The following is a 22,330-nucleotide window of genomic DNA, read 5'->3' as shown; positions in this document are numbered from 1 at the left end:
AAAATGTTGATGAAAGTAGTTTTTTGGCAGAGAAAGCACTCATGCCAAAATGCCCTGCAAACTCATGTTTTGCTAAACATCATACTTGGTGGTGAAAAAGCGGGAAAATTCCTAACAATCATCTAGTTTGACTTTCCCTGAAAAATAACAAAAAAAAATCTTTAACTTGCTTTTTTTTTTAAAGCTTAAGAGGAACACGTAATATAAGTGCTGTCACAGTAAAAGCAATATGTTTCAATTGTTCCAAACATTTGGTGGTGAATTTTAAAATCTCAAATGCCTTACACCAGGCAGGGCCCAGGATAAAAGCAAGTCAAGAAACCCTCCGAGAATGAGAATTTAATTTCTTCCATCTCCTCTTTCTGTGGCCTAGTCTCGGGAGGGTTAGCTGTGTTTTGGGAAGACAGCACTGTGGTAGCCGTGTCTTTCCATTCTTGATCACAAACCGTCTAGGCCTCAGGGCGATGCATATCTTCCCCACACACCTCCGCCTAGCGTGGGGCAGCGGAGTGATAGAAACTCCCACAGTCTGAACCAAAATCAGTTTTGTTCTGCAGGTTTGAATATTTTGAAATATTTTAGATTTTATACATGCTCCCCCGGTCCGTGCACATTATACGTTCTTATCCTCGTATAAGAATATATAAGAATGGTATAGTATTATTCTCTATATAGGAGACAAACTTAAAACCACAGCTACAGGGCTTGATTTTTCAGCTCAGGTAGCAAATGCAATAGTATTGCGGAGGACGATCCAACGCGTGCCGTTGGCTATGTTGATGGCCATGGCAACAGGGGTGCCAGCTGCATCATTACGATACCCTCTGGCAGCGGATCAGCAGTTGCAAGAGTGTACGGGATTAGTAATAAATCAAACGCATCCTGTGAACATTGTTGCAGGATATGATTAATTTTCACGTATGCCAATAACACGGTGAGCCAGCTCCTCTGTTCGTATAAAGCTGCCTAATGCTTGAGTTCAGGATTTGGCTTGGTATACGCTCACTTGAGACTCATGGCCAGTTTGCCTGTATCAGCATATATTATATTGGCTTCTGTGTTCAAGGTTTGCAATTTACAGCAAGGAAAAGTTTGCCTTGCAGCAATGGACAGAGATTAATATGAGTTGCTTTGCATGCTAACTGTTCCATTTCAAGAAAACATATAAGATTAGTAGATCCAGGGAAAAGCGAGCTTGCATGGATCCAAACAACAAATCCAAGAGCCAGAAGAGACCCCAGTGAACAAAGCCATTAGACAAATGTGCAGACTGAAGCAAACGACATTGTGTTTCCAACACCCATTCCAACGTGCCAGGGGATGGAGACTCCTCTGCCTCTGCTCCTCACCCTGGTGTCGAAGAGCCCAAATAACCCCATGCTTGTAGAAGCAGCTGACCTGACCCAGCTCTCCCTCAATCTGGTGTAAATCATCAGTAAACTCACTGTCATAATTTGCATTTACCCCTGCATAACCATGGACAGAATTTAGTCTGTTAATTTTTCCCCATTTATTATCCCTCCATCCTTTCCCCAGACTGACTTCAGCCCTGCAAAGGGAATGGGGCCGGTGCAGCCCGTTGTAGCTGAAATATCCTGGGTGAGAGGGAAAATCCTAATATCTCTCTGCAGAAACTCCTCCTCCTCACCACCATGAAAGACAAGAGAGAAAGAGCCGCTTCTGGAGACCTGTGGGGTGGAAAAAAACATTGTCTGAGGAGCAGCTCTGCTGGGCAGCGTTCAGGCTGTGTCTTCCTGGTCCTTGGGAGGAGCATGTCTCGTAATGACATGATTATGTCCCCGCTGAATTGTTGGCCTTTACAGTGTTTGGATTTCCTGGTGACTCCATTGTGAAGGGCCCTATTCACTCAGGCTTGTTTACCCAGCTGCAGGAGCTTCTCTGGGGCAGCCGTGCTCGGGAGCTGGACATAGCACCGTGGATTGTGAGAAAGAAAAAAGCAATAAGCTCAAGGAGGATAAGCCTAGGAAGAAATCTTTCTGGAAATACCATATTCATCATAGGGCGGCCGTGTGAATAATACGGCCTCATCCTCTGACTGGCAGGGAGCAGATGCTCTTGTTGGGAGCAGCGTGCTCAGTGGTGTTACCTTTTCAGGACACAATCATTATGCTATTTTTTTGCACTCAGGTGATTTAGTCAAGTTTAGCGATGGAAGGAAGCGCAGTGTTGGGGTTTGGGTTCCCATCCAGTCATTCCTGGAAGACCTCCACTGAGGTCAGGGAAGGGATATCCATTTAAACCCTCTGAGAACCATCTCAGCTTGCCTGGTGGACAGGTAAAGGACTGCCAGCTTCTAGCCGAGGTCCAGGAGAGGGTCTGAATATCCTTTTCCTGGGGAGCCTTTTCCCGGGTAAGAGAAAGAAAAGGCTACCCCAACTGTAACCGTAACCCTAACCCTAACCTTAACCCTAACCCTATGCATACACCCTCTCCTGTCTGTTCACGCACAGCACAGAGCGTAGAGGTGGCTCCAGCCCCTTCCAGCCCAACTGTAATCCATACAAACATTGACGGCTGCGTGCGGAAGCCCTAAATGTGCGTGGGGCCTTGCGGGGAAGTGCAGTTGCTCTTTTGCTGCCTCCCACGAGCTGCAGGACGGTACCCAGACACCGAGTCGCCTCTGCTCGCTCACCCACACACGGAGACTGAGCGGAGCCTTTTAGCTCCCGCTCAAGAATATGTGTAAAGGGACCTTAATGAGGAGAAGGAATCGAATCCTTTTAAGCCCAGCTTCTTGGATTGTGGGTAAATCTGTGGGCTGGAGTATGGGGAAATTCTACAGATCTGGATTTCTTCTCACTCACTTTACCCTGTGCAATCCCATCGTTGCCAAAAGGTGACAAAATTCCCATCATGATGCTGGGCTTGTCTCAGATAACCACAGATAGAAAAACACCACCCATGTACAGTAACTGCTTTCTCTTAAAAGAGAGAGCAAGGGAGAGGAGCAGCAATAATAATAAAAAAGGACAAAGACACACTCAGCCTCTAAGGCTCGTAAAAAGCAGCTTAGCCTTCAATAAGCAATTCTTTGAAAAGAAATTAATGGAAAAGGTTACAAGCCTTCTCTTGAGCAGAGCCTGTCACGCTGCTCTTTCACATCGCTGCTACAAATGGAACAAGTCTGTGGCATTTCTTTTCATTTCAGATGCCCTGAAAGGCTGCATTACTCACTGGACCTTGCATTTTCCCTTTCCCCATTTGCACAATGCACTGAGGAATTCCTCGTGGGTGATTCAGCGGGCGATGCGCGCCGAGCCCAACCTGCACACCCCACATAGCAAACAAAAACCGCGTCCGTCGGCTGCTTCTTGCCGGACACGAGAAGTCCTGTCCAGCGCAACCTGAGTCTGCTTTGCAAAAAGGAAACCACGAAAAGGAGGAAAACACCTCAGGATTGCTCAAGTGGTGCTGCCCCTTCACCCACGAGAGATGGTAGCGCATGTGGTGCAGCTGAGAAATAGGATTAAAGATCAGGTGGGGAAGCGGACCCTGAACTTGCAAACACGAGGTTGCCCTTCTTATGTAGCTGGGCTCTGTCACTAGGTGGTACTGTGCATCACAGCTTCATGCCTCCTCCTAATTCCTCACTCCTGTCTTTGTCCATCCCCTGGGTTCGATGTTTTGCTGGTAAATATTGTGGTTTGAGAGAAGGAACCTGTTGTCCAAGCCCTCTCATGGACTCGTGACTTCACACACTTTTATTGCTGAAGGCAATTAAAGACTTCTGACTCGGCTAACGTTCAGCGCTGGTGACTGATTGGGCTTTCTGCTGTCAAACAGCATGTGTTTAACGCTGCCTCCCTGAGCCATTTGGTGACGGGTTACGACAACTTTCGTCTCCAGATGCTCAGGCTTGTGAAAAGGAAGGAAAACCCAAACAAACCAGGGATGGTTCTATAAAAATGGGAAAAGAAAAAAGGCCTTTGATTCTTTTTGTAATGAAACCCTGAGCGCTTTGAAAGATCTTTATCAGCCCTACCACTGCCTAGGAATGGGCAACAAAGAGGTCTGTTGGATTTTCACTGCTCTTCTTTGGATTTCTGGCAAACGTCCAAGTTCAAGGGATTCAAAAGAACCTGGAAAAACAGATTTTGCTTGCTTGTGTAAGAAACCCTGTGCAGACCAGGCCATCGTCTGGTTGCAGTGGGGATGCCCTGCCTCGGCAGTGGTGCCACATCGCACACCTACCCCTGCTTCCACACCAGGTCCTGCTGTACATCTTTTGTGCAGATTTGTTAATCCAGCTCCACCTCCTGATGTATGGTCTCAACCCTGAACAGAGATTTTCACTGCTACCAGCCCATGGTGTGGAAGCCACTTGTAGGACAAGAGCCCACGACGCAGATTGTATCGCCTGTATGAACTCAGCGCTGAATGTCTTTGTGGCCTTTCAATACTGAAAGGGGGCTTATAGGAAAGATGGGGACAGACATTTTAGTAGGGCCTGTTGCGATAGGACAAGGGGTGATGGTTTTAAACTAAAAGAGGGTAGATTCAGACTAGATATAAAGAAGACATTTTTTACAATGACGGTGGTGAAACACTGGCCCACGTTGCCCAGGGAGGTGGTAGATGCCCCTTCCCTGGAAACATTCAAGGTCAGGTTGGACAGGGCTCTGAGCAACCTGATCTAGTGCAAGATGTCCCTAGTTGTTGCAGGGGTCTTGGACTAGATGACCTTTAAAGGTGCCTTCCAACCCAAACTGTTCCATGTTTCTATGATGCAGACTGTATTGCCCGTATGAACGCTGTGCTGGATGACTGCACTCTCTCTCATTAAGGTATCTGTTTATAAAACATATTGCAGCATGTATAAAAAAGTTGGCTGAAGCTAAATGAAGCTCACTGTTATAAACTCAGATTGTCCCAAAGCAGGTCTGAACAGTGGGAGGAGGAAATACCAACACCCAGGAGACAAAGGCCATGCAAGATCCCAAGACCCTACAGTTGCCCTGGCAAAGCTGAGTGCACAGCCCAGTGTCCTTGTCTCAGGCCAGGACAACAGACCCAAGGCATATTTCACCTGTTAAATTAGCAATGCTAATTTCTGTCTTTTCCCTCTTCCCTCCAAAATGAAGTGGCTTATGCAGCATTTCCCAGCATTCAACTACCCCCAAAAGCCTCCTCCAGTCCAAACCAGCATCAGAAGAACTGCTGATTTGAGATCCAGCTTTGTCCCAGTCTGTCTCCAGACTTCACACCGCTCTAATGGTACTGATTTAAAACTCCCTTTCTTTTTCCTAGCTACAAAACTGTCAAACGATCAGTGATTCTGCAGATTTCCCAAACTGCCAAATGGCCCAGCAAAATCCTTTCAGAGTATTTTTTTCTGAGCGCGTTACATTTTGCATGAAGACTTTCTAGGCAGTTTGACATAAAAAGGAAGAGTGTACTGATGGGTGATCAAAATTAGGTCAGCGATGACTAAGATAGGAATTTTCTTCAAATAACTGGTCCTGGGCTGCACAGCTGCTGCAGTACAATGCTCAATCACTCAGCTGCGCTCACTCCTGGGGTGCACCATGGACGTGCGAAGCAGCACTTGGCATCCTAAGCGGCATTTGGGTTTTGCCGCAGAGGAGGCTAGAAGCAGTGTCATCTGCAAGCACTTTAATTTGCTTATGAAGAGGAGATGGGATGGAAACTGGGGCGCAACTGCTGGCAAGAACAGCCAGAGGAAAAAAATACTCAAAAGCAAGAGCAGAAACAGCAGGTGGACGGGAGGTCATTCGGCAGGTCTGCCTGAATCTGTGAGAGGGCAGATACACAGTACTTCAAGGGCAGTGCATCTCTTCAAGGCTGTCATCACTTTGGGTCTATCACCCTGCCCAGGTCTCATACCAGCTACTCAGACAGGAGCCTGGTTGCACCAAAGCAAATTGTGGCGGAGAACGAAAGAGGAAACAGCACATTCTGGGAAAAGATGCATGCGAACATCAAGCTTTGGAGAAGACCTTTCCTTTGAAAAAATCTTTGGAGAAAATCCCAAGCGGCCATCCAGATACACTCATCCCTAAATCACAACCAACTTGTGAGACACAGGAGAAAATGCCCCACTGAGAAATCTTACGGCTGGCCTATATTTATTGCAATTAATCTCTGGAGACCTGCAAGGTGTCTGGAGCCCTGTTAGAGGAGGGGGAGGCTCTTGAACGACCTCCAGGATAATGAGATCCGCTGAGAGTCATGTTAGTGAAATGAAAAGGGGTGAGGCAAGCCAACGGCTATCAGCTCTGACAAAAATTACCTCTGCCCACCCTTGAGCATTCACAAACCATTTCAACACCATGCACACCGTATTCCCTGCTGCATTTTCCCGTCTGGGTTTCATTTACTTCCAACCTTCCCAAGCCTGATGCAAGAGGCAGAGGAAGCTCTAGTGGCTATCACGCCTTCGCCATCCACAGGTAATGGTTAATACATTGCCCATGTGTATCAGTAAATGACAGATGCTGGCCCAGGCTGAAGGTGGAGTGGGTGGGAGATGGTCCTGGGCAATCCCAGACCTCTGGAGGGCAGATGAATTCACGCCTCCCAGTCACCCCCAGCTACTGTCAGCACTGGCAGGAGAGACTTCTGATCTGCTTCACGTATGAACTGTAAGATGAGGTGAATCACAGGAATGAGTGTGTGCTTGTTAAAGACTCCACAGATAAATACGTGATTAGTTTCGCTATTACAAAGTGGTGTGGCTGGCAATCACAGCCTTCTGGGATTACTTCTTGGAGCCAGTGTTTTATCACCACCACCCAACGATGGGTCAAGGCTTGATCACTTCTGGCTGGTTGGGTGCTCATGAAGAGGATTGTCCTCATGGCTTACCACTGCGACGCGACTCCTTGGCAAAGTCAACGGCAGTGCTTGAACCTGGGGCTTTCTACATCAAGACCGCACAGCTCACCCCTTACAACAAGTGGGTATGTGCCAGCAGAAGGGCTGCTCTTTAGGCTGGGGTGACTCCAACCCTTTGCTGAAGCTGGATAACAAAGCTCATAGGTGGGAAGGGCTTTGGCCAGGAGGTCCCTGCACAAAGGGCTCCTCACCCATGCCGGGACATCCAGGCGCTGCAGCGTGCAATAATGTAAAGAAAAGCCCCGGGCTGCAGCCCACCCCCTGGTTGCACAGACGATGGCTGTTTACACTGGCTCCTTTGCAGGAATTCAGGATTTCAGTCCTGCGCTATATTTAGGCTGCGAAACTACTGATATTTTTTAGGTCGTTGGCCTTTGACATGCAAGTGTATTTTCTGAGAGGAAAAATTTCGGCTCTTGACTAAGTGGTGGGAAAATACAACCCCCAGAAATGTTAGATTTTCTGAAAGTGGAGCCAGGAGTTAGGAACCGACAAGAGGAGTTTACATTATAAATACAGTCTGTCAGTGGAGCCAAATGTTTAAGGCAGCCCCGCATTGGGGACCCTTCGTCTGGGTTAGCAGGACTCGGCTGGCTCCTGACACTTAGGACGTCCTGAATATTTACATTACAGCTTTTACCATAAGAGGAAGAAGAGCTGTTAAGAGCTGATTATCTTGGGACAAAGAGGAAAGAGGTTGAAAACGGGACACAGTCCTTCACTGAAACATGTTGTCTGCAAAGCAACATCTGGCATTTAGAAAGAAGAAGAAGAAAAAAAAAAAAGTCCCACTTCCAGATTCCTGGTTTGAGTGTGTTACAGGACTGGGATCCAAGGGGAAAAGATTTCTGTGAAAACGGCTTGAATGAAAGAATCCCTTTGTAGGAGGTTATGACTGATAAATTACAGGAATGTTTGTGATATGATATAATAGTGGCAATTATGAGACATTTCAGATGATGAATGCCTGAGAATATGCAATGCAGTGAACTTCCCAGAACCTCTCTTTTCTAAGATGAACAGTGACTCTGTTCTCACTTTAATTAGAAATTATCCAACCCCTGTGCTGCTTATTCCCCTTCCTTCTTTCCTACCTCCTCATCCCGGTGGCTGCTCTGACAGAATTTGTCTGGCGTGAACCATTCCTCATTTGCAGTCTGCTTTTGCAAAACCCCCTGATTGATCGCCTGAGGTTTTGCAAAGCCCGGCTCAGCCGCTGGCCCTGCCGACACTCAGAGATGTTGTCTCAGCTGTGGCTACATACATGAGGACCCGCCTGACTCTAGGCTCCTGTGGCTGTGGGGCTCTGAAGAGTATTAAAAAAACGTTAAAAAAAACAAACAACAAAAAGCAGAGGTCAACCCAAGTACAGCAATTTACAGTAACATAAAAACTCCCATCCCTCAGACAGTTCTTTCTTCATCATGAGCTGCCTCTGTACCAGCATGGAAGTGACCAAACAAACGCATTAAGCCCTGAAGCACACAGAGATTGAGATCGAGCCCCATAGAAGTGGAGCAAAACGGGTTTGCACTGGCTGTAAAACCCACATTCCTGCCCTCCTGGAGCTTTACGAGAGCCCCTTGAGCCCCAGCGGCCAGCAGCTCTGTCGGCGCGGTGACCGGTGCAGTTGGCAAGTAATTGCACGCAAGGGGGTTTGCAAGTTATGCAATGCTGCAGACATGGGGTGACTCCTGCCAGGTGCCGGACAGACGCTAATCCCCCTTTGGGGTGCCAGATGGAAGTTCACAGTGTGGAGGAATTTGACCTTGGATAACTTTTTCTATTTGAGACTTAGCACTGGCTGTCATGCGGAGCTCTTCTCCAGGAGCAGGGGATAGGACCGGCCCGAAACTATGCTTTGTCAGCTGTTTTGGAGTCCTCAGTGGACTCACATGGTTAAAAAAAAACACTTCCCAAACAGAAAGGAGAGGAAGAAAAAAAGGCAGGGTTTGAAATCCCATGACAACTCCCCTCCAGCTTGGCCCCATAAGCTTCCAATTTAGGAAAACAACAACCCTCCTCTGCTGTGAGCCCACGTGAACGCATACAGTGCACAGGAGATTTAAATTAAGAGTCTTATAGGTGAATCAAAATGACTGGACACTAGAAATGGCTCCTTATATTTAAACTTCAGAAGTAATTCACGTGCAAATGTTGGTAAAAGACTTGCCGTAGCCACTGGCAGGTCTCAAAGGTGCACGGGGTTAATATCTTCCTCAATCCAACCTGGGAGGGATGGACGGAAGGAAGAAGAGGCAGAAAACACCCTGACTTGATTGCCTTCTGGTACTGAGACCTGGTTGGCATTCAAAGCCTTTGTTCTGTTCTTTTTTGCTATCAAATGAGAGTCATCTTTAAGTGCACAATTTGGACTTGTTTTTCCCCAAAGCTCCCATGCCCAAGAGCAACTGCTTTTGCAAGAGTTTCTGCAAGAGCGCAGATGATTCATGGCAGCATCTTGGGTGCAACCACAAACCCAGTGAGGGCAGGATCGCGTCAATGGCACTAGTCAGCTCCACCTTTGCTGCAGGAGAGCATCCGAAAAAAATGGGATCCATTGCACAAAGCCTTTGGTGGAGGGACCAAAAAAAGCAGAGACAGAAAAAGCAGTTTTTTCCCATGATCATCCTATTTTATGCAAGAGAAGAAACACATGGAAGTCCGATGGGAGTGGACCTGTTCTGGGGCTACTCTGAGCTGTCTATTCAGGATGGATTTCTCTTTGAGGGAGAAAGGGGTTGAATCAAACAAAAATTCTTCAGGCAAAACTCCCTGCTGGTTTCAATTGCTTCAGAGGATTGGATTGTTCACGAATGTCTCACTGGGGAAGTCAAAGCTCTTCACCAAAAGCAGGTTGCTGGGGGCCTGTCCCATTACAGAGCATGTTGTATTTGCAGCAACAGCTAAAGTTGGATGACTTCTGCTGCAAGGTTGCTGGACACTCTGCCCTGATGGCTGCCTACCTTCCTGAAGGCTTCCAGCATTTTCCATATTAGGACCCAGGCCTTGGATGACATATATTTAATCAGAGCAATGTGACTGGGTTTACCTGACAGAACTGTGGGTGTTTAATACTTTGGCACTTAGTTGTTTTAGCAGTCTTAGCTCTTTCTGGTTTCAGCACAAAGGGACAGGCACCTCCAGAGAGTGACTTATATCAAGACACCCATCTTGGAAAGAACCGGCACAGAAGAAATGCCTAATTTTTGATAACTAAAAGAACATGAGATGCATCCCATCTCACATTTCAAGACGCTGAGCAGAAAATAGCTAAGACTAGGAAGAAGCAGTTCAGACCTGGCTTCTGCAAACCCAGGGGGTCAAACAGTATTTCCCTCGCCTTGCTGGTAGGTGCATTTCTGTTATGAGCAGGGTGAGAATCTGGGGATCGTCCCACTTGAGACAGTTTGTATTCCTTGTGGAGAGCACAGTGTTCATCCCTTGCAGCCAAAAGCAGAGACAGGGGCAGGAACGCCCAAGTCATTGGTGGTGGACTTCAAGAGAGCTCAGATTTGGGACAGATTCAAAGACTGTGCTAGAAGCAATTCCGCATCGCTTGTGTTTGCTCCTTGGCTGGTGGCCTATATAAGATGCATTGGCAATCCTAACCTATTTATTAGTGGGCTAGAATTAACACCATGAAGGACTTTGCCCATGTTCATAACTGGGGCAGCCAGACTCCTTTCTCACGAACAGACTAGCACCGGAGACTGAATGTTTCTCACAGGGAGGCAGGTTGGAAAAATCCACACAGGAGCAAAACAACGCCAGGTACGCCTGCCCTTTTAAGAGGCTGCTGTATTTCTTGAACTAAAAAAGCTCAGTCATGAGACTTGACCACTCAGTCTCCTCCTACCGTGCCTGAAAGTTCATGTAAAGACAGATAGGAGGATCAATGTGGGTTTAAAGTCTTTCTCATTTTCTAGCAGAACTGGACAATTTGCTACAGCACATGGAAAGCGCTGTAGTGATGTGTTTGCAATTAAACAGTGAGTGCAAGATCCAACCTGGAGGAGCTCCACATTAGCTGTAACAGATATCACAGCAACCCCCGAGGTGATTTAATGGTGCAGGTTCAACCATTGCCCAGCAAACCTCCGGCGACTGTCCCTGCCCTCCAGGAGATCCCTGTGCCTCTTGCCCTGACCCACAGCTGCCTTGGGGCAGTGGAAGGAGAGATGAGATCCCACAAGCTGCTGAGGGGATTAGGTGTTTGCTACTGTCCAGGAGGTAAAAGGGTTATTGCCTCAAACTTCCCAGGTGTGTAAGCCCTTCGTGCTCCTCTAGTGAGCTCCACCACGACATTTTACCTTGAATCCTCAGCCCTGGGCAAGACATCCCAAGTAGCCCTCCAGCTTTATCTGAACCTGGCTGCTATTGCCCTCTTGCCCGATGTGGTGTGCGATGGAGACCAGCCCCAGGCAGGCTGGTTTGACATGCCCCAGGGTGGGGATAAGCACTTATGTCTAGCTGGATATTTTGTGGCATTAACATTTTGATCTCTTCTCCACCACCATCGATGCTCCGTGGGGCTATGGTGGGGCTGGTGGTACCGGAGTGAATCCTACCAGATTGCCACAGCTCTTCCCAGCTCTAGAAAGGCAGGGGAAGTCTCTATCACATGCTGAGGGCAATTTTACAGTGTGTTGTAAAAATACCTGGGGATGGGAACATGTTGAACACCTCTTGCTCATTCCCTGTAGACGCCTCGAGTAGAAATGGCTTGGGGTTCCTCCATAGGCTGTTTTTTTTTTTTTTTCCTGTCTGTTTGGATATGTTTTCTGGCAAAGACGAATTTTTAACATTTGCATTTTCTCTCCCCTTCCCTGCCTGTCTAACCCTCTTTACTTCTGCCTGTAATGAAGATGGGGTGAGAAACTGCAAGCCAATAGCTCCTGAGTGGCTTTTGGAAACATGTGAGGCTCATTAGGCCTTTCTGCAACTTTGGGACTTTTGGGTGGAGATTTTTTTCTCCTTTTTTTTTTTTTTGGTTATTCGTGTTGCTTGCTGTTGTTGTGTTGTTTTTTTTTTTTTTTTTTAAGGGAAGTAGTTCAAGTCTCATAAATGCTTAAATATGTAGCAATAAAGTTTGAGAAGCCTCCAGGGCAGCTCCAGAGCCCATGAACTAGCTCAGTAAAGAGTGCCAGGGAAAAAAGTCATAGTTGCCTCCCACTAAAAGTGGGAATTAGGCAGGCTGCAAGCTTGGAGGGGCGTGACCCTCTTACGATACCCTGCGGAATGGCTTTAGGGGGCCTGAAGCATCCTGAACACTGGCTGTACTGGGGCATCACAGTGCTCTGAGGACAGAGCTGGTGCCAGCGAAGAGCCCTGCAAGCGTAGCTCTACGGGTGACACCGGTGCCCATGTCCACCATTGTCCTTATGAGAAGAAAATCAACAATGCCACTGAAAAACCCTCTACCTAAAATCAGAAGAGAAAGGGTCTGGGTTCACTGATTTCAAGGGAGTCAGACACAGCTTCGGCTACAACCTGAGACGTGAATAAGATCCCATGCTCTCTACTTTATCTAATTAGCTAAAGTGAATTTTGCTGGGTCTTTTCTCCTGCTCACCCAACACTCCCACACACCTAATCCCCCATTTCCTCAGCCTTCATCGTGGTGGAGCTGACTAGATTAATGGGAAATGCTAATACGTCAGGCCTGAAAGGAAAGCAAAGAGCTGGTTGTGTTTGAATTCCACATTAATCTACTTGGTGATGAAGCTATAAATCAAAACCTGGAAGTTTTACCAATCTGAAATGATGTGTTTAACAGTTCAGCCCTTTCCTTCCTCCCTCTTGCCCAGCATTGATTTACACGGCCTTTTACAGCAGCAGGGCAGGCTTGCAAAATGCTACTTTTGCTCCTGAATCCCTAATTGTTCTTAGACATAATAAGATGTCTTCAAGGCAAGCAGGGTGAGGAATGACGCTGCAATAAGAATGGATTTACCAAATGGCTCCTTTATGAGGGGGAAACCTCATTCCTCATAGGGTACATGGGATTTTGAAGATGTCTCAGGGCCTGCTGTGGAGTGGATAACAGCCTGTCCCTTTACCGATGCAATACCCAGCAGGGTGCTAGCAATCCCCCAAGTGAATGGAGGAGAAGCCCCAAAGACCTTCAGCTCAACTCCACTCAATGCCCGTGGCAGCTGGGTGAAAACCCATTAGTGCCTGGTAGCCAGCAGTGGCCACCATGTGGGAAACACACCTGAGATGCATTCTCCCCAGGGGAAAGTAAAATTGCAGGATCTGGAAAATAATGGAAATGAAGTCGCAGAACACCAAACACAAGGAGGATGTGGCTTGGGGACTCACTATGGCCGAGTACTTCTGTGTATATGTAGATGTAAAAACAGCTTCTGGTCTGCAATACCTGCTAGGTCTGGCCCAAGAAGAGTGACACGGAGCTAAAGCACTGCAAAAACACCCTCAATACTAAGGAGCCAGGAGTTATGGGTGATTTTTACAGCTGGAAAACAGTTAGTGAGCTGTGATCTATGACTTGATTCTGCCTTGCAGGAGCTGGGGGTTTCCACAGCAGCAGCAACCTCCCTCCTGGGCCCAGAGCCCCCATATATCTTTCCCCCATCACAGGACCTTGGCTTCTGCATTTGTTCCGGCCATTGCTCTGGCCTTTATCCTCCTGCCAGCATGGCAAAAAGTCTCTTCTCTTCCTCGTTTTAGGTTAACAACAGCCCGTGAATGCTACAGCCCATCTCCTTCCTTAATCCTGTTACCTACAACGGGATATATGGGGAGCAATGAGATATTGAAGACAATTCTACGCTTGTGTCTATAGCCTAAAGTGGGTCATTTTGTCTGTCTCTGCCTCACTTTCTACAGCAGTAAAATAGGCATGATATTACTTAACTGCCTTTCCAAGTGGTGGATAAGCAGCAGTGTGTAAAAAGTACACGGCACTACTGTGTACAGTGTGTTATTGGTGTTACGGCTCCTCGACAGACTGCTCTGTGTCCAGCAGTCTGCCTCCGACTTGGTAGGAGCAGTTGGTGGGACTTTAAACAGACAGACACATAAACACATTTTTACTGAAGATGTAGGTCCCGGCCTGCCTAACGTTGTTTGACACTGCACAGACATAGCCAGGAAACTAAAACATTTGTTGATGGATTTGGAGATTAAATAAATAGTGAAATATCTTCAGGATGTTAAAATGCAGAAGGGACTGCCTATCCCATAATAAACCAGCCCTCCCCCAGCACTTCTTGAAATGTGAGTATTTCCGCAAAAGCAGGCACTGGGTTAGTTCACAGGGCCATTTTTTTAGTAGGTCAGAGCAGTCAGACATCTTCTGGGCATTGATAAAAATACACTCGACAGCTCTGTGGCCTCTCACACAACCGACTGTCTGAAAGCCTCGACAGAAAGCTTATTATTTGTTGATCTCCTTTTTCAAATGCGTTTCGATCATGCAGTCAGAAAACCACATGGTGGATCACAAAACACCATTAAAATATAGCAAGCGTTCATCATAATTAATATACAGTAACTGGTGAATACTAGCCCCGCTGAAAACAGAGCAAGGCAAGCGGTTTGTTCAAACCGTGCAGACAAATGTATCCTTGGGAATCGCAGCAGACTTGCAGGAAGATTTACCTGCTGGAAAGAGAAATGCCACCTGAGACAGATGACGGTACCTCGCTTCAGGGCACCAGAAGCCTCTATTCTTGGATGCTGTGCGTACCGCAGCATCGCTTAAAAGCTGATGAGAAATGGAGTTACTCAGCATCTCTGAAAGTCAAGTCCAGTTTGGAGACCAAGAATGAAGGAAAAAATTTTGATTGTTTTAACCTATTTTATAGCAACCATTGCTCAGAGTGCAACCTGAGCACGTCTAGACTTCTGATTGCTGTGTCAGTTTGGATTTGAAGACTGAAATATCAAGTGGGGTGGGATCCTGACCACCACAGCCATTATCACTCCAAAATTGCTATTCCATATACCTCTGCTAATGCATTGCCCCTGACTTCTCAAAAGCCAAGAAAGCAAAGTCTCACTTTGGAGAAATAAGGGGAATTACACTGATTATGTTGATGCGTGGAGCTCCTTTTCTTTTCAAGAACCCATTGCCTGTTGCATTGGCAGTAAAAATGGATGATGCCCTCTGTACAGTATTATCTTTGGTTTTATATATTTTGTAGATGAGACAGTAGAAGGGAATTACCAAACCCAGGGAAGTTTTTCAGGGTTTGTATGGTGAGGACAACAGTCTAGGGAAAGGATACAAAAAAATTCTCTCTCTGTCATACCTTAGGACCTGTGGTCTCAGTTGGTGGTGCAAAGGAGGATCTGAGTCCTTCCCAGTGATGTGTGCACAGCAGCGTGGGTCCTGCTCTGCCAGAAACAGGGCTGTGTGGTACGCTGCTGTGATACCCCCAGGTCAGCCTCAGAAAGGGTGTGCCAGCAAATCATAGAATTATAAAATCATAGAGTCGTTTTGGTTGGAAGAGACCTTTAAGATCATCAAGTCCAACCATTAACCTAGCACTGCCAAGTTACCACCAAACCATGTCCCTCAGCACCACATCTACACGTCTTTTAAATACCTCCAGGGATGGCGACTCAACCGCTTCCCTGGGCAGCCTGTGCCAATGCCTGACAAACCTTTTGGTGAAGAAATTTTTCTGAATATGCCATCTAAACCTCCCCTAGTGCAACTTGAGGCTGCTTACTCTTGTCCTGTCACTTGTTACTTGGGAGAAGAGACAGACCCCCACCTCTCTACACCCTCCTTCCAGGTAGTTGTAGAGAAAGAGAAGGTCTCCCCTCGGCCTCCTTTTCTCCAGACTAAACACCCCCAGCTCCCTCAGACGCTCCTCATAAGACTTGTGCTCCAGACCCCTCAGCAGCTTTGTTGCCCTTCTCTGGACACGCTCCAGCACCTCAATGTCTTTGTCATAGTGAGGGGCCCAAAACTGGACACAGTACTCGAGGTGGGACCTCACCAGTGCTGAGTACAGAGGGATGATCACTTCCCTAGTCCTGCTGGCCACACTATTCCTGATGCAGGCCAGGATGCTGTTGGCCTTCTTGGCCACCTGGGCACACTGCTGGCTCATATTCAGACCGTTGTCAACCAACACCCCGAGGTCCTTTTTCCACCAGGCAGCTCTCCAGCCACTCCTCCCCAAGCCTGTAGCGCTGCATGGGGTTGTTGTGACCCGAGTGCAGGACCTGGCACTTGGCCTTGTTGAACCTCATACCATTGGCCTCGGCCCATGGATCCAGCCTGTCCAGATCCCTCTGCAGAGCCAACCTACCCTCAAGCAGATCAACACTCCCACCTAACTTGGTGTCATCTGCAAACTTACTGAGTGTGCGCTTGATTCCCTCATCCAGATTGTTTGTAAAGATCTTAAAGAGAACAGGCCGCAATACTGAGCCACTTGTGACCGGCCGCCAAATGGATTTAATTCCATTCACCACCGCTCTTTGGGCCCAGCCTTCCAGCCAGTTTTTCACCTGGCGAAGCGTATGCCCATCCAAGCCGTGATGGCTCCAGAAGCACAGATGCACTGGGATGTGATTAACTCAGAGAAAAAAGCCTAAAGGAAAAGGATATATATTTTTTTTTTGAGTATGAAAAAGTTTGGCTTAATTTTACAAAGTTGACTAATGTTTCTTTCTAGGGCTGTTTTGGTTCTGGTACCATGCAGAGGTCCTACAGCTGATCTGCTTTGCTCTCAAGATGCAGTAGCATCCCTAGTATAGGGATTAATATAAAACTAGCATGGTCAAGAGCTTATTTGTTCATCTAAATAATAAACAGTGGAAGAAGTCTCTGTCTCTGGGATGTGATTAAACCATCAGGCTTTCTGTCCAAGCAATACTCTACTGAAATACCCTGTCAGTATTTAAATTGGATGATGTTGGCTACTGTAAGAAATGCTGTTAGAATTAATATACATAAGTGTAAAGTTAGTTCTTGTGTCATGCTGGCCACTAATAATACCACAGCTGCTGGCTATCTGGGGCGATGAGCTATGAGATGCCTTTCCCAAGCAAACGCCCACCCAGCAGCAACTCTCCTGGCACCTGACCCACCATTTCGGGTCCTCTCCAAAGAATTGGAAGCTCATGGGCATTGACAAATAAAGTGACGTGGTTTTACTGAGCTTTTGCAGATGTTCACTGATTCTGTCTGAGAAAAAGACAACTATTCAAGTCCACCCTGCCCTGTGAGCGTCCGGCTACATCGGTGCTCATTTGGATGGGAAGGGAGGCACCTTTGCTGGTCCCATTTCACTGGGTGACTCTAGCAAAGGGTGATTATATGGCAGGAATGTGAAATAATGCCACGGGGGACGGCTGAAGACATGTGCATGTTGTAATGGAAAAAGTGCGCTTGTGCATGTGCTCGGTGCTCACAACAGAGTAAATCTGTTAAAAGACCACCAATCCCAGGAGTTATCGGGGCAGTAGCATTCCCTGATGCATGGCGTGTAGGCTGGGATAGGTTATTCGTAATCGGACTCCGGACACATCTGAAAACTAATGCTTTAGTTTTTGAGGATGGTTTTACATGGGTGGAGGGCAAAAAAGGGGCTCGGGATTGAGCCCACTTGCTTCCCCCTCCCCTTCCCCAGGCCCATGTGAGCTATTTGGCTTCAAGTTCACGCTCCTAAAACAAGCTGCAGAAAGCAGATGGGGCAACCCCACACCACAGGCAGCCTCTGCACAGACTGACCTGCAGGTTCACGCCAGCCAACACCAAGCACAGCCCAGGGAGGGCAGCTTGGTTCACTTGGAGCCATCACTGCGGTACCTCTCCTGGGAGTTTCAGAGCCATGACCAGGGGCCACCAGGGCAATCAGTGGGATGAGGGGTCCTTCTGGGTAATGGGTTTGTGTTATTGGCTGCAGGCATCTTCTAGAACAAACAAATACTTAAAATAAACACGCCGCCCGTGCCTGCTGAACTCCAAAGAAGGCCATAAAATCTATTCCTGAAGTCTGCTGAAACCAGATCATGATTTGAAGCTGGTTCAAAGTTTGCTGAAATTACTAAGAGCCTTGCCCTGGTCTCCCTCTAAGCAACACACATGATTTCTACAGGCTTTTAATCTGGCTTCTTCTGTATAACTTGGCTTCACACATGGAGACTTCCAAAGCACAGGAAAAGCAAAATACCAAGTAAATGGGAGTAGCAGAAAATGCCTTTTCCAAATGCAAACACTGATCAGTCAATCCAGTGTCTGGCATTAGCCAAATCTGTGAAGTTGATAAATATTGGAACGGATTTGTCCCCGCAGCAGAAGAAAAGTCTAGCCTCAATTGTCTAAGGCTGATTAAAAAAGCAGACGAGCTGGATACTGGTTGGTTTACAGCGTCATTTCAACCTGGATTCACCTATGGAATGGAATGGATTGCTGTTCAAAGTGGCATCCAGTTCTAGTGCCTTCACTGGGATGCTCAGTTTATTTAACCCACTTTAGCCAGTCTCAGAAACACACACAGTTTATTAGAGCTGTTTTGTTACACCTCAAGCTGCAAACTGTTAGCGTAACTCCAAAGAGAAGCCAGTCGACCAAGCCCCAAACCTCTCTATACCACATAAAACACACACCAAATAAAACAAAACTTAGACGATCAGATGCCTTGTACTTTGCAAAACTAAGTAGTCCAGAGGCATGCACAAGTCAAGTAGGGATAACTTGCAGTGCTACTGCAGTTTAAAACCCACCGCGTTTGCCTATTTTCTACAAGTTAGGTGTCTTTGGGTCTCCTTTCCTCTGGGTAAGTTATGAATTCCTCTTGTGCAGCCGCAGAAACAGCTTGAGGACACAGCACAGCTAAGGCTGGCTGTACTAATGAATATAAAACTCAAGGAAAGGGGATATAGCAGAGTGACCCTTAATTTGCATTCACTGATTCCCTTCTGCTCTGTGGGAAGGAGAATTTGGACCTGTGTTCGGGCACAGCAGACCCCACCAGACCTCTCCTCCCCGACCTCCCCTGCCCATGGTGTCTTCTCTGTCCCATCACCTGTGGTAGGACCCGAAATGGTTGATAGGAGGAGGACAGGACCCTGTGTGACTCCCTGGGGGGTTTCCCCTCTGCAGCACAAGGGTTTGAGGGTCTGGCCTGGTATTTTGTAACCCTACCTGATAAACGGCTCTGGAAATGCACCATGGCTTCAGCATGAGCTGCAGGACCCTCAGGTTTCCAAAGCGGCAAGTCCTCAGAGCCCGGGACGTCAGGCTCCACACCAGGCTGTCCCAGCTGTAGAGCAGATCCTCAAAGCCAAAGAGCACAGCAGCCATGCCAGCTTCCCGGGTGAAACACCCCGGACTCCCTGCTCGGAGGCAATCAGCTAATCCCAAGGCGCCTTATGAACTGCAAGGTTAAAAAGTCACTGCAATTTCCATCAAAGAAGGAGAAGAAAAAGAAAGGGGAAAAAAAAAAGCCAAACCACCAAACCAAACCCGACAACAAAAAACAGCAGCCAAAATAAACTGGTTGGGGATGTGTCTTTCTCCCTTCGCACACGCCCTTCAGGATGTGGTTTCTCCCTCCGTGTGTCTTCTCAAAGTGAGTTCTGCTGCTCCCAGAGATGAGCAGGGAAGAGGTAAAAACACCTCTCCTGACTTAGGAAGGCAGTTGCACATCCCTCGCAAAGGGCTTCTTGGTTACACTGCATCACTTCCCAGCTCTCCGCTGCAGAACCAAGAAGGAAACTCGGATCCAAAGTCATCACTTTGCAAGCTCAGTCCTGGGACTCCATCCAGAGGGAGGAAAAAAGCCGCTCCGCTCTCCCTCTGCCAACATTCCCAAGACATTCCAGTATTGGGCTTAACTCTTTCAAACACTCCCGAAGAACAGATGAGGAGACAGCTTTGCCACATGCAACGTTTCATCCTTTTGTTTCGTGTGTTGACTAGCCATTGCACAGTTACAGTCCAGTCTTTTTTCCACCCAACTCTCTGTTCTGGAGCCTTTATGTATTTTGGACTCAGAAGGAGACTTAATCTTTGTATGAGACTTATGCAACAGTCTGCAAAACACCTTATTTACCCAAGGGGTGATAACTTGGGAAGCTGCACGGATTAAACAATGACCATTTAAAATCAGTCTGATTCAGCTGGTGTGGACACACTTTTAACCCTTGCTGAGCTTGCATTCATAAAGATGTGTCTCATCTGAACAAACCCAGGAGAATGCGGTATAGTTCTCTGAGCTGGATGCCAAAACACCTTTTCTAGTCTATAGACACAAAGATTCACTTCTAGCAACCCTTCCTAAAATTGGTGTTGAGAAGTGTTAAGTTCCCTGCCTGTTTTTCCCCAGAAGCAGCATGTCTGTGTGGAGACTTCAATGCTGTCAACATCTACGATGGGGTGGGCTGAGGGAACTGGTCTGGTGAGGGTAAAAATACATTATCAACACACAGGTTTTGCAGTTCTGTTAAATCACCACAAAATCCATGCAGTTAAATTGCAATGGCTTTGCTGACTAAATGCCATGAGTGCTCCTTCTGCCTATGGGCTGAAGTTTAATAACCAGGTGGGGAAACTGAGGTGGAAGTATTTTTACCAAAGATGCGGTGCAAATCCTTGGAGACAGCTCTGTCTTAGTGTTATTTTTCACTCATTTCAACTCTTCCTTCGGAGGAATGCGCACAAAAAGGCAGCGGGACTTGGAGGGAGCAGATGGGAGTCAGCTGAGGAGCGCCTACATGGAGGGACTTCTGAGGAGGCACATTTATGTGGTAGACAGGATATCCCTGCTTTGAGCTGAAATCAGGAGGGACCTGCAAGCACTGAGCCCCTAAAGCTGCTGGTTTAGCAGAGCCGAGGAGCCATCATTTCCTGAAAACCCCCGATTCAACTCCCTGAATGGGAAAGGAGCAGGAATATTCATCTCTGGTTGGTTTTCTGCAGGTCTGTCCCGCTCTGACCCCATCCATAATTTGATCTTTGGGGACTGGAGGGCACAAAGCAAACAGTGCGTCACGATAATGGCACAAGGATGCTCATCAGCTCATTGACAGGGCAGGTGGAAGGCCAGGAAAATACAGCTGCGAAATTCATGTTCTCAGCCTAATTGCTTCTTCAGGACATTGTTTTTAGAGTGGCATCATAAAATATGGTAATAAAATCATAATAATATTTCCTTCAAACTTGGTAGAAGCTACCCCTTCTGCAAAGTGTGCTTTTCTCTTTCCTCCTCTCTCTCGCCCTGCCTGTCTCTTTGCTTAGTGTCCAGCCTTTGCTGCTAGTCTCCCTATGCTCATCATCTCTTGGTGATTTCCTTGCCTGCCTGTAAACTAGGTAACACGCTGCCTCCATTAGCAGCCACGTAGACAAGGGACCAGGAACATCTCCATTATAAAGCCTCATTTGGAGGAAAAGGTGTTGTTTTTTTTTTATTTAACTTGACTAGACGATATTTGCTCCAGGCTACAGTCTGGTGTATAAGATCTCTGCCTGGGAGCACAAGAGAGGAAAAGAAAGAAATGCGTTTGATAAAGGAAAACAGAGGGGGGAAAAGAAACCATAGCAAGTGATTGCTCTGGGATGTGACCTAACCCCTTTGGTATTCCGCAAAGGGGGAGAGGAGGGGAAATAGAGGATATGCTGCAGTTTTAAAATTAGCTACTCCACATGTGCATCTAGTCTTTCTGTATGTTCGAAAGGAGACTTTCGGCCCCCCGTCCCAACTCGGTAATTACTCAACAGCTGAGGGCTGCTCTGAAGGAGCCTTTTCACTCGGCTGATGACATAATCAGACTTTCTGAAAACAGTTCCCCTACGTATTTATTTAACTGATAGACTGGAGCAGTCTCCTTAGGAGTCACTTGAGCCTATAGGAGGCCCAGTGAGTATTTCAGTGTGTAGATTTACCTTCATGATTAGAGTAGATTGTTTGGTTTCCTGCGGAGGTTTTCCTGCTGATTAGACACATACTGTTTTTTGAGGGGGTAAAAGCTGCCTGAATACAGATTACCCGTCCCACCTCACAGCTTCCGAGGGAATTGCAACCACGGACGGTTCTCAGGCAAAGACAGACCATCCCCTCCAGAGCCGGGGAATACATCACCAAAGGTGCTCTTTTCCAGGGATACACCGCAGAAGGTGCTCTCACTTATTCAAAAAGGCCAGAAGAGGTGATTGCTACAGGGAATGGCAGAGAAAAAAAAATCAAGAATCAGCAACTTGGCTCTTTTGCTGGTGTACACTTTGAGTAATTTCTGTAAAATCATCTCACATTTCTATAAAACATGCTGAACTTCACCTGCACTAAGGTCAATTAGGAAGAAAAAAACCCTTTGCACTCTACATAGATCTATAGACATTTGCAGGTCTTTTCAGCACAGTCTCTCTAATTATGCACTGATTATTTCCTGCTGTTTCTGAGAAAATGTCAGGCAAAACATTTACTATGAAACCTCCCACGTTTTACTGACAGTCCAAAGGCTGTTACTA

General features: G+C 47.0%; 1 protein-coding gene across 6 annotated transcripts in view; it reads right to left on the bottom strand.

The window, feature by feature from the left end:
• The window catches only part of FRMD4A (FERM domain containing 4A), a 390,969-nt gene that overhangs the window by 174,000 nt on the left and 194,639 nt on the right, over nucleotides 1-22,330 (bottom strand). For 3 of the 6 annotated variants that reach the window (XR_010069575.1, XM_063323588.1, XM_063323587.1), the window contains exon 1: nucleotides 19,010-19,183. The exons of the other annotated variants lie outside the window; for them this stretch is intronic. Coding sequence is in view for 2 of the 3 variants with exons in the window: in XM_063323588.1 (XP_063179658.1) it covers nucleotides 19,010-19,168 (159 nt within the window). In the remaining variant the exon portion in view is untranslated. Of the gene's footprint in view, nucleotides 1-19,009; nucleotides 19,184-22,330 lie in introns of those variants that run through there. 6 annotated transcript variants of the gene reach the window in all.

This window comes from Chroicocephalus ridibundus, chromosome 1, assembly GCF_963924245.1.
Source record: "Chroicocephalus ridibundus chromosome 1, bChrRid1.1, whole genome shotgun sequence".
NCBI classification, from domain to species: Eukaryota; Metazoa; Chordata; class Aves; order Charadriiformes; family Laridae; genus Chroicocephalus; species Chroicocephalus ridibundus.
This window is presented reverse-complemented; position numbering and strand designations above follow the sequence as displayed.